At 37.8% G+C, this 12,164-nt stretch overlaps 1 protein-coding gene across 9 annotated transcripts in view; it reads left to right on the forward strand.

Moving 5' to 3' along the window:
- Positions 1-448: 448 nt before the first annotated feature.
- Positions 449-12,164, forward strand: part of Spata1 (spermatogenesis associated 1) — a 53,848-nt gene continuing 42,132 nt past the window's right edge. For 2 of the 9 annotated variants that reach the window (XM_070007454.1, XM_070007459.1), the window contains exons 1-4: positions 807-1,199; positions 3,706-3,877; positions 6,028-6,200; positions 10,993-11,099. In XM_070007454.1, coding sequence (XP_069863555.1) covers positions 6,099-6,200; positions 10,993-11,099 — 209 coding nt within the window. In that variant the 5' untranslated portion in view covers positions 807-1,199; positions 3,706-3,877; positions 6,028-6,098. Of the gene's footprint in view, positions 589-676; positions 743-802; positions 1,200-3,705; positions 3,878-6,027; positions 6,201-10,992; positions 11,100-12,164 lie in introns of those variants that run through there. The other 7 variants (XM_070007457.1, XM_070007455.1, XM_070007456.1 and 4 more) reach the window with 7 other exon arrangements.

Here is a 12,164-nt window from a genome sequence, read left to right on the forward strand (position 1 = left end):
GGGCGATGGCGCCCCCCGCCCCAGCCGCGGCGCCGTCCCGCGCGACAGTGATTCCAAAGCGGACGGCTCCGGGGCGGCGGCGGGCCTCGCGACGCGCGTCCTCCAGAAAAGCCAGGGCCGCCACGGGCCGCCGGACGGGTCCCGCCGTCCCCCCCAGCCCCCTCACCTTCACGCGGTTGAGCCCGGCCTCCATCCGGAGCTGCTGAACCACCTTCTTCATCGCGGCGACGCTGGAGGACCCAGACATGGCGCACGGGAGCCGAGGCTGACGCGTCGGAGCGAGGGGCGGCGGGCGGCGGAGCGGCGGGGCCAGACGAAGGGGCAGCGCGCGGCGGGGGCGGGGCTCCCAACTTTGTCTCTAAGTTTCCGGCCCGGTGTCTGGGACTCCACCCTGGGTGCGCATGCGCGCCGCTGCCGCCCCCGTCGGAGCTCGGGCCGGGGAAAGAGGAGGGTGAAGTGAAGGAGAGAGAGGGGCGGAGCTGTCGGTGGGGGCGGAGCCGTCGGTGAGCGCGGCGGCGGCAGAGGCAGTGGGCGTGTGCGGCCGCTCGCCGGTCCTCTCCGTCCTGGTGAGATGCTGGTTTGGGAGAGGTAAGGAAGGACCCTGGCGTCGTCCGCCCACCTCCGAGCGGGGCTTTGAAGGAAGACCTCGAAAGGAAATGAGATGCTCGAGGGAGTCGGGCTCCGGTGTCCGAGGGGTGGGGCGGCGGCGGGACGGCCGGCTGGACGGGGAGGACCCGGTCTGGTGAGTCACCCGCCCCCTGGAGGTTGGGACCAACCGGCGTCCTGCGGTGCGGGGCGCGGAGTGGAGGTAACGGCCCGGGGGGAGCGGGCCCGCGGGGCCGGCGAGGTCGCCTCGGGCCTCCCGGAGACGCCGTGCGGGAGTCGGTGTCGGCCGGCGGGGGCACCGCGTCCTGTGCGGGCGGAGCCCTCGCCGTACTTGTGTAAATGAAACCGTGTGTGTGTGTGTGTGTGTGTGTGTGTGTGTGTGTGTGTGTGTGTGTGTGTGTGTGTGTGTGTGTGTTTCGGGCACGTTGATTGGCGCGCTGGGGCGGTAGTGATTGTTTTGGAAGCCCGAAGCGGGTGTTGAGGCTCGGCAGGCTCTGGGATGTGATCCGGAGTGATGGAGGCCCAGCCAGTGTGTCTTTGACCCGCAGACACGCACCTTGAATCACAGTGCTGAAGTTTCCCGTGGCTGTTAGGTGAGTCCCGCCTCCCAATACCTTGGAGTTGTCCATGAGCTGCAATCATTTCATCGTAAATCATTTCAACAAACAAATGCATTATAAGAGGTTTGTGCAGTGGGGAAATCGCGCGATTTGCCCTGGATCCGCAAATCCCATTTACAGAACCGTTTCTATGAACTTACAAAAAAAAAAGGTGAACTTTAGTCATTCATCGGGTGGTTATAACGACTGGGATGAGAAAGCAGGGATTGAATTCTGGTCCTACTAATTCCTTGAATAGCCTTGAACACGCCCTTTAAAACTGTTAAACGTCTGCTTCCTCATTTCAAAATAAAATTTCAAAAACTTCCTGAAATTGTTTTTGAGATGAAATTCTGAGCGTAAAGAATATGAAAGAAAGCTCAATAAATATTTTTTTGTTTCCCCCGTAGTAATTTGAATTATTTCCTATCAGTGCTTTGACTATTTAAAATATGCTAAAACCTTGCTCATAATTTATATATTTGTAATTTTAAACACAAGTAGCTTTAGTAAAAGATTGTCTATTTTATAGTAGTTGTAGAATATACCCATAAACTCCTAAGGTGTTAACTGGGAATATCAAGGCTAGAAAGGAGTTAAAGGAATACATGGTCCAACCCTTCACCTCCCCTTTTGTGAGGAAAAGTATTGTTTTAAAGTTTTGTATTAGTTTTAAATAGTCTCAAAAATTGTTTTTATTTTTAAGTTTTATGGAATATATTGCTATCTTCAACACCAGATATTTTCATTTTTGTACCTGTGTGTCTTATAAAGGATGTGACTTGGGGTAAGAAAAAAAAGAAAATCTACAAAATGGGAGATAAATCTGCCAGTTATAAAATGAATAACAATAATCATACCCAAAATACACAAGAATCGCAGAACAACGGTCAATTGACAAATTGGACAGTCTTAGAAAAAGAAATACACATGGCTAATAAATACATGAAGAAATGCTAAATAAATAAAACAGAGCCCCTTTAATTTCAGTTGTGTCTGAAATGCTTAGTAACAAATGTAGTTCATGAATTACATATTTCCTAAATAAGCAAGTTTGGTTCTTTGACTTTCCACAATCTAAAACATTCCAAAGGTCTTATCAGAGTTCAGACCTTAAAGGAGTTAAAGACCTATAGACCATGCTATAAAGACAATTTGACACCAAGAGGATGTAAAATAATGGATAGCAAGAAAGAAATGTCATTATTTTTTGTCAGTTTAAATTTAAAATTTTCCTGAGATCTTCACCTTATTCAATTAGTACTCTGCTTTGTTAGTTCATAAGGTCTATGTTAGTATTTGAATTCAGAATGTATATGCCTTACTTTGTCATTTAACTAAAACCCAGATCTGTAGGGTAAAATTTAAAACAGAACTTCATGTTAATAACTCCTCTCTCAAATAGTGAAGTTATATTTTTTTCTTTTCGGGTCTGGTCGTGGGCCCGAACTCTGTGCCTGGGTGCTGTCCCTCAGCTCTTCAGCTCAAGGCTAGCGCTCTACCACTTGAGCCACAGCGCCACTTCCAGCTTTTTTTTTCTGCTTAAGTGGTGCTGAGGAATCGAACCCAAGGCCTCATGCATGCAAGGCAAGCACTCTACCACTGAGCCACCTTCCAAGCCCTTTTATAGTTGCTAAGGAAATTGAGGTTTGAAGAGAATGAATGACTTGCTTATGTCTATCACCTAGTTTTGGCAGAAGAGAAACTAAATTAATATTTACATCTCTTTTATTCTATTACATATACACTATGTTCTTTCCATGACACTGATCATATAACATAATAATAGTTTCCACATGTGAATGTAGAACTAGAAGGAAATCCAATTTGATGATACTGCAAAAAGTCAAGATATGCAACAATAGTATAGGTCATGTGACTTCATTGCATTTTTAGCTCAATAACCTATTTTTAGGCAATAAGCTAAATATCCTTACTAAATATCCTTACTCTAAAATATTATTCATTTACTGTATTAGTTCCCCAAAGGCCCATATACTAAAGACATGGTTATCATCCTATGATGTTATTTGAAGGTGGTAAAATCTGTAGTCAGGGGGCCTAGAAGAGTGACCTCAAAGAGGATATTATAAACCTAGTACTTTGTCTTTTACTTCCTACCTCCTCTGGCTTGCACTACTGTCAAGGAATACTGTGCTGCCACTGGCCCAACACAGCTGGCTAAGTAACTATAGATGGAAACCTTTGATATTGAACCAAAATAAATCTTATAAGTCGATTATCTCAGATTTCTTGTCATAATCAGAGAAAGCAGATTAACTCAGCTCAGTACTTATAACTCTTACAATCCCTTCCAAAAGGCTTCTCAAAAATTACATGAAGTGGTAAAAGTCAGTCACCAAACATGCTTCAAAAACTATATTCCTTCATAAGGAAATATGTTCTGTTTCAAGCAATAGAAGAATAAGATTAGGTTGGTTTTCTGTGTTCAAATGTATCCCTGAAGCTGATTTTCTTTCTTTCTTTTTGTTGATCACAGGGATTGATCTCAGGGCCTGTCCCAGAGCTCTTTTTGCTCAAGGCTAATGCTCTACCACTCTGAGCCCCAGCACTACTTCCTGAAGCTGATTTTCAGTCTTAAGCGTTTTCCATTTTTGGAATACAGACTTTGAGATACTCTTTTTTTAATTTAATTTTATTTTGTTGTAAAGGTAATGTATAGAGGAGTTACAGTTATATAAGTAAGTTAATGAGTACATTTCTTGTCGAAAATTGTAAGCTACCCTCCCCCCCCAGACATGCTTGTAACTAGGCATTCAAATACCTTTTAGGAAGCAGAGCATTATTGTAATGTGTGTTTGAGATTTCCTCAGGATATATTAAGACACTTTAGATGAAAGAGTGTCTCACAGCATAAAACAGGCTTTATGCAGAGCAAGATACTTCTGTCCCTTTAAAAACATAATTTTTTGTACTTAGGTGAACAGAAATTTGCTGAAAATATTCTCTTGATATTTTAGAATTATGAAAAACATTCTTAGTCAAAAGGTCTTGATGGCATATACCAAAAAATTCTAGTTCCTTTCTAACATAAATTCTAATTTTATACCTTTGTGTTATTCTCTATGAGACCCCGTTTTATCTAAAATTCCTTTTATATCCTGAGAAGATCCTAAGTCCAGCATGCCATTTTTGTCTACAATGAGACTTGTTTCAAGACAAATATGCCATTTTTGTTCACACTGGTATTTATATGAGAAATAGACTTATTTCTTCAATTGGTCTACAAGTCTTAAGACCCAAATATATGCAGGCTCTGCAGTGCCTGCAGGCATTTAAGGCAGTTCACCTAAAACCACCCTTTTCATGAATTAGAACTTTACTCATAGGTTAGCCATGACCTTGACAAAACAAATCTTTCAAGGCATAAGTAACCATTTATCTGATCAGACCTCTTTAATGATTTAAGAATCAGGATTATGAGCTAGGATGTAGCTCAGTGGCAAAGTGCTTCACAAGCAAATACAACTGTCTGGGTTCGATCCCCAGTTCCAAAAAAAAAAACAAACCAAATAGCTAAATCAGGATTATGTCAAGATCTACTCCTATCATCTGGTATCAAGTCGACTGTATTCTAATTTCTTTTTTCCCTATAATAAATAAATAAATAAAGACTATCCTTATCACTACTTTTCCATTCCCTGGCCAATCAAGCAATCGAAAATTTTAGAGCTGTAAAACATCAAGGTTGTTTTCTTGACAAAGCAATTGAATCAGTGACTTTTAGGGTACATAGGACTAGAAATCTGCTTTTCTGCTTCCCAAACCATATGATTAATATATATGAGATTCTACTATATTTGTAGGCTTAAATACAGACAATGTCAGGTTCCCAATTGAAATAATTATTTGGGATTTCAAAAGTTTATTAACCATCTCTTTGTATGCTCTATTATCAAATAAGGCAGGAACAAAATTAGCAGAATTTTTATTTCTAGGAAACAACATAATATCAAATATTCTTTTCTTTTCCTTTTGGTTGCTGGTACTAGGGCTTGAACTCAGGGCCTGGGTGATGTCCTTCAGCTTGTTTCCTCAGGCTAGTTGCCACATGAGCCACATCTCTACTTTGGCTTTTTGATGGTTAATTGGAGATGAATCTCACAGACTTTCCTACAGGGACTGGCTTTGAACCACAAAGCTCAGATCTCAGCTTTCTGAGTAGTTGGATTACAAGCATGAGCCGTTGGTGCTCAGCTCAAAATATTCTTAAATTTGATAGTTAGCTGTGCTACTGACCCTCAAACTCATCTTCACAAACCCATAGTTCATTATGATAAGCAAATGTGGCCTTGGAATCTGTGGTAGTTGATTTTTAGCATCAACTTAATTGGATTGAGAAGCATCTAGGAAATTAGATTAGGTACACCTATGGATATATCTGTGAGAATGTCTCCAGGGAACTTTAAGGGGGGTAGGGGAGCTCTTAATGTGGGTGGTCCCTTCCCACAGGCTGGTGATGTAGCTTACTGAATAGTGTAACTTATAACAGCACAGTCTACTAGAATATCAGCTATATACTCTTATAACTGAGTGTTATGGCCGCTATTGTTCCCCAGCATTACAAGGGTTATTAAATCACATATTTCTAGCCCTGGAAAAGTGAAAGTGAAGTCTGGTTTTGCTTTTATACTTATCATAAGTTGAGGATTACTTGTGGATTTATGTTCATTTTATTTCAATCACCAGCCTCCCCCAAGTTAATTCTTTTATTTCATTATTGTAAGATTCTATACATTCCAAAGTTTTTGTTCTGAGTCTTTTTAAAAATTTTATGTTTCTTTTCTTGAACAAATTACAGGTCAGAAATAAAGAGAATGCTATCTTAAGTAAAAAAAAAATCTATTACAACATTTGTTTAATACCACTTAAATGAAGAGAGAGAAAAAAACAACCAAAATTCCAATTGGTAATTATTCCATTCAGACACTGGAGACAATGTTACTCAATCCAAGTCGACCTTCCTCATCAGAGGTGAGAAAAAAATATTTTACTAGTTTTGAAAAGTTTTAATAAAGTGGTTTATTGTAACACTGTATGTATAGTGTTAGATGTTGGTCCCATCATTCTCTTCACCTTCTTTATCCTATCACCTGACTTACTACTTATATCTCTTGCACTCTTTCTTTGCTACTATATTTAGACTGCCAGTAAACTGATCTTTTCACTTAAAAAAAAAACTATCAACTGACTTTTCCATCTTGACTTAGGTTAAATCAATATTCCTTTGCTCTTATTCTCATTGCTTCATTGTACCCCTCTTTAAAACAGCAATCTTGGTTAATTCATTCTTCCTCCTATTCTGCTCTCCTGAGCAGCTGAATGTGGCTGGAGAAAAAGACATCAGCATAAGGACTTTCTTTAAATTCATCATTATCATTCTCAAGCAAAATCTTTGTTAGGCAGTCATATTAACTGTCACCTTTGCATATTCTTCCCCTTTCCAACACAAATATTTCATACCTTGTCACACTCCAAATACCTTTTCCCAATTCTGTCTTAAACTAGTTCCTATCAAGCTTTCATAGTTCATACAACTGCTGTTCTTAAACTCACCTCTTCATTACTCTGTTAGTTAATTCTTTCCCTAACTGTTCACCACAGTTGATACAGTCAACTTTTTTTCTTGATATAATTCTTTCACTTTGCAAATTGACTTGGATTTCTTTGTATATTCACTCTCAGTCTTTTTTTGCTGAATTGTTATCTTCCTAATTTCCCCTCCCTCTCTTTTATTGGTTATGGTGCCTGAACTCTGTGTCTGAGTGCTGTTCTTCATAAGGCAAGCGCTCTACCACTTGGGCCACAACACCACTTCTGGCTTCTTCTGCATAAGCAGGTGCTGAGGAATTGAAACCAGGGCCTCATGCATGCAAGACAAGCACTCTACCACTGAGCCACCTTCCCAGCCCTCATCTTCCTAATCACTTTATATTCAGGGTTCAGGTTTTTGCTTTTCTCTCTTTACTCATTCCTCAGGGATCTTCTAATAGATCCAGTCTAATAGATCTAAATACCAACTTTATGGTATTTCCACACTTTTATCCCAATCTCAGTCCTTTTTTCCAAACTCCAGATTCATATGTATATATCTATGTATGTATATATCTACATATATACATTTATATCTATATTTTGTCAACTGATATTTGACATCTCCATTTAGATGATCAATAAACTTCTCAAACTTAATATGAAATTGGGTTTTTCCCCTTTTCCAGAAAAGCTGTGGCTGTGATTTTTCCAGTTTCAGACAATGATAAATCTATCTTAAAGGTCAGATGCTTTAGAGTCAAGCTTGATTTTATTTTTTGTGAGTATGCTGGTCCTTAGGGCCTGGTCGCTGTCCCTGAGAACCTTTGTTCAAGGCTACTGCTCTACCACTTGAACCACAGCTCCACTTCCAACTTTTGTGGTGCTTAATTGGAGATAAGACTCTTACAGACTTTCTGCCTTAGGCTGATTTCAAACCTTGATCCTCGGGTCTCATCCTCCTGAATAGCTAGGATTATAGGCATGAACCACCAACACCTGGCTCATACTTGGATAATTTTTTGTATACTTGAGTCTTCTTATAAACTTCACTTCCAATACATTGATGTAGTTTTAGCATACAAAATAATGATTACTTCATATCATATCTACTATAGTCCACTGGTCTGAATCATTATCTCATACTTCAGTTATTCCAAAGCTTCATAGAAGTTTCTCTTTTCTGCTTTTTATAGTCTTTTCTTACAAGAGATATTTTGGTTCACATGTACGTATGTGAAAGCTATATAGACATATTCGTGTATGCATACATATACCTATGTACATTATTATGTATATCTATGTGCATAGAACACAAGACTAACTAAGGAACTCAAGAAGGGGAAGGCAAAAGGAAACAAGAAGATAGAAGACAAATAGTTGTGAGATATACACAACCATATATTAAAAACTGCAGAAAGACCCTCAATTAAAGCTATTGATCATTGGGAAGATGGGAGAGAAGGAATGTGACAGGTTTTGTTGTGGGCATGGATACTAGCAAGAGGGTGAAAAAGGATGAACTATCATTTAAATAGATGATCAGTATATGAAAATAAAACAAACCTGTTGAGATAGTTTTAGGAAGGAAGAGCAGATAAGAGAATAAAAAGGGGAGATCGATTGGATTACATTATATACATTCATGGAAATGTCCCAATGAACTCCCCTCTTGTATGATATATACTAATAAAAACATTTAAAAATTGTAATGATGTTAGAAAAATCCTTATTTTTAGAAGATGCATGTCAAAGTATTTAAGGTTATGTTATCATAATATGTGATTTACTTTGAATGTTCCACCAAGAAAGAGAAAGTAAACATGACAAATTGTCAACTTCTGAATTTAAACTGTAGATATTTGGGCATTCATAGTATTTTTATTTGCATACATAAATATAAAGATATATAGAAAGAGAATTTTCCAGATGAAACAGAAATGTAAGATTTTTGTCATACTTTTATTAAAACCCTGCACTTGCTTCCAGTCATACAAGATGAAAACTTTATTATGACCTGGAGGTCCTACCTAATTTGTGCTCCCTTTTTCTCCTTTTTCCTGGCTTTATCTCCTACTATTCTCTCCCTGATTTGTTCTGCTGGTCATACTGGCATGTATCCACATAAGGCTGTTCTTTATCTTTTCACGGACTCTTTCTCTCTAGTCCTCACTTAGCTTACTTTAATCTTTTAAGTCTTTACTCAGATTTTACCTCTTTTCTGAAACCAAGGCAACTATTCAATTTAAAATTGAAAACTTCTCCATCCCTCCTCCATCCTGTATCATCTCAATTTTTCTTATTTTTTTTTTTTTTAGGGAAGCTGCTAGTCCTGGGGTTTGAACTTATGGCCTGGGTCCTATCTCTGAGCTTTTCAGCTCAAGGCTAGTGCTGTAACACTTGAGCCACAGCTTTATTTACAGCTTTTTTATGGTTAGTTAAAGAGTCTTAATTGACTTTCCTGCCCCAGATTGGCTTTGAATTGTGATCCTCAGATCTCAGCCTCCTGTGTAGCTAGAATTAGAGGTGTGAGCTACTTATGCTCAACTTCTTACTCTGTTTGTAAACTTTTTTCAAGTGATTACCATGTTCACCACTTTCTAATATGCTATCTAACTTGTTAGTGTTTTTTATACTTACTGGTTTTTGTCTATAACCCTCATGAGGTCAGCAATAGTCTGAGGCAAATTGAGGTGCTTACTGTTGGTGTAAAATTAAAGTGGGCATCAAAAATTCAGCAAATAATCAAAATATTTTATGTAACACTTTGATGAATACATATATAACAGAAAATCCATATAATATCGATATTTTAAGTAGAAACAATTCAACAGTGCCTTGTTTAGCCATTTTGACACCTAAAAGAAAAATGTGTGTATCTGTGTATGTGCATTTATGTTTAATATAGTATATGTTTAATATAGTATACTCATGACTTTTTTCATTACCTTTTAATATATTGTACATTGTTTTGACAGAAATATTATTCATGAGTTTTTCTTCCATTAAAGTCAAGAATATAAGATTAAATTAGAGGTTGAATATTTAGTAAAATATTCAACCTTAAATTTGAAACTAAAATTTTCAGTATTTTCTTACTATCTTACTACTTTGAAATGAAACATTGAAAATACAAACTTTCAGAAACATGTGTACAATGTTTAGTTCAAGAAATATTTCCCTAAGTAATGTACTAATACACTTACATAAAGTCACATTTCTTTTTCTTTCTTCCTTTTGGAGGTACTGTGGTTTAAAATAGACCCTTTACTATTTGAGACATGCCTCAACCCTCAAATTTGTTAATATGATTTACTTAATAGTAAAGAACGAATCTTTTAAGTGTTGTTATTCAAAATGTAGCATATGGCAAGTATTCAATTTACTGGTTAATATTTTATCACCAAAGTACTGTACTTGGCATAAAACAAGCAAAACTAGCAGTTCAAGAACCAGCCTTATCTCATAAAATTACTAATTCTAATAATAGTGGGTCCTATTGAATCTTCTTAAGTTTTCTCAGATACTTAATGTTTCACGTACAGTATAATCATTTAATTCTTTCTAGTTTTAAGGACAGTGAATATCAGTCTTCCTCAAACTAACTAAAAGATGAGGTTTGATTTGCCATAATTATTTCTGTCATGACCACCTAAATAAATAGGAGTATACAGTTATTACAAAACATTAAATAAAAGTAGGTGTTTTTAAAAAAAAAAAAAAAGACAATATATGCTAGCAGACGTGCCCTAATACAACAATAAGTGCTTCCTGAAATTCTGGGGCACAAACAGTCTTCCCAAACAGTTTTGCAATTGCTGGGAGCCTGCATCACTCACAACTCTAGTGGAGAGACACTATACAAAGGGTAGGATTCCACAAGACCATGCAAATGGAATTAAGAATGTTGAGGGGGAGGGGGAAGAAGGTTGGTAAGAAGAAAACTGGTCTTTTCCGTGTAGTATTTCTACTAGAGGCTACAGAAAGAACACCACTAATCAGAGGTGTGGGATGATGTAGGATCCACACTTTATCTATGTCATGATTTCCAAGAGAACTGTACCCAAGTGCCAAAAACTAACAACAGATTTGGAGGGCTTCATTTTCTTTTTTTGTTTGTTTAAGGGGAGGCATATGACTCCTATTTAGTTCAATTGTGTTTAGTAAATTTAAATTTCTATTGGACATTTTATTTCATTGTAGGAATATTTTAACTAATGTTTTTTTCATTTAGTTGGTGGAACTTCATGTTTTTTATGTCCCTGAAGGATCATGGAACTATAACTTAAATACTGTTTCACTAGAGGTTATTAATGAATTTGTTTCTGCTGGATTTATAAGGTAAATTTATTTTGTGGCCATGTAATAAGATACCTAATGTTTGTTTTTTTCTGAAAAGAAGTATGTTATCTGGCAATTATAAATAAAAATTTTCAAAAATTATTAAAAGTATAAGTGAAAAATATTTTTCCATGTGATAGAGCCATACTTAATTTAATACATACTAGAAGTAAATAGCATTATGTAACAGTTAAGCCAAACATTGTGTAGGAACAGTTGTCACTTAGCTATATAATACCATCACCTAGAAAATAGTGGATAGCTTAGCTGTATATTACTAACTTTATACACTAAAGGATTTTAGAGACGTTAGCTGGACATAGTGGTGCACTCCCAGCACTAGGGAAACAGAGGCAGGAAGATCATGAGTTCAAGGCCAGCCTCAGCCACATAGTGAGGCTCCAACTGGGAAAAAAAAAAAAAGGAATTTAGAGAAAACTTTGTTATTAAAAACTTGTTTGAGAACTAAAACATATACATATGTGTGTTGTTTGTATTTATTCGTATGCATGTATTTTGATATTCACAGAAACACACAGAACTTCACATAGTCGACCATCTGTTATTTCTTTTACTAGAAATTCAATCCACTGAACTTAATATCAATCCATAAATAATGAGGTCAGGGTTTTGGAGAAAACAAATGAAGGTTTATTAATTTTGCCAGGCCAAAATGAGGACTGCTTGAGCTATAATCTCAGAATGAGGTATAGTCCTAAAAGGAGAAGATGTTTTAAAAAAAAAAAAAAAAGGCCTAGGAGCCTGGGCTTCCTGATATATGCACTGGGGCATGGCTTTGGGCCAGATAATAGCCTTCCCATGTGCTGGTGTTGATCTTCAGATTTGTATTCCTTGCTGTGCCAATTGTCTTTCACTACTGTCATCAGCAAGGTAAAGAGAGGAACACGGTAGCCCTGCCTGGATCTGTTCTTTCACGTGAGAGGTAGTGGGAGAGGGAATGGAAGAGATCAGAGAGCAACGAAGAAAAAGAGAAATGTCTTTTAAAGACTTGTATATTGAGTTAAAATATATTTGTTAGCATATTTTTGACTATTTGGTTGATTT

This window comes from Dipodomys merriami, unplaced genomic scaffold, assembly GCF_024711535.1.
Source record: "Dipodomys merriami isolate MVZ:Mamm:240054 unplaced genomic scaffold, mDipMer1.0.p SCAF_7, whole genome shotgun sequence".
In the NCBI taxonomy this organism is placed as follows: domain Eukaryota; kingdom Metazoa; phylum Chordata; class Mammalia; order Rodentia; family Heteromyidae; genus Dipodomys; species Dipodomys merriami.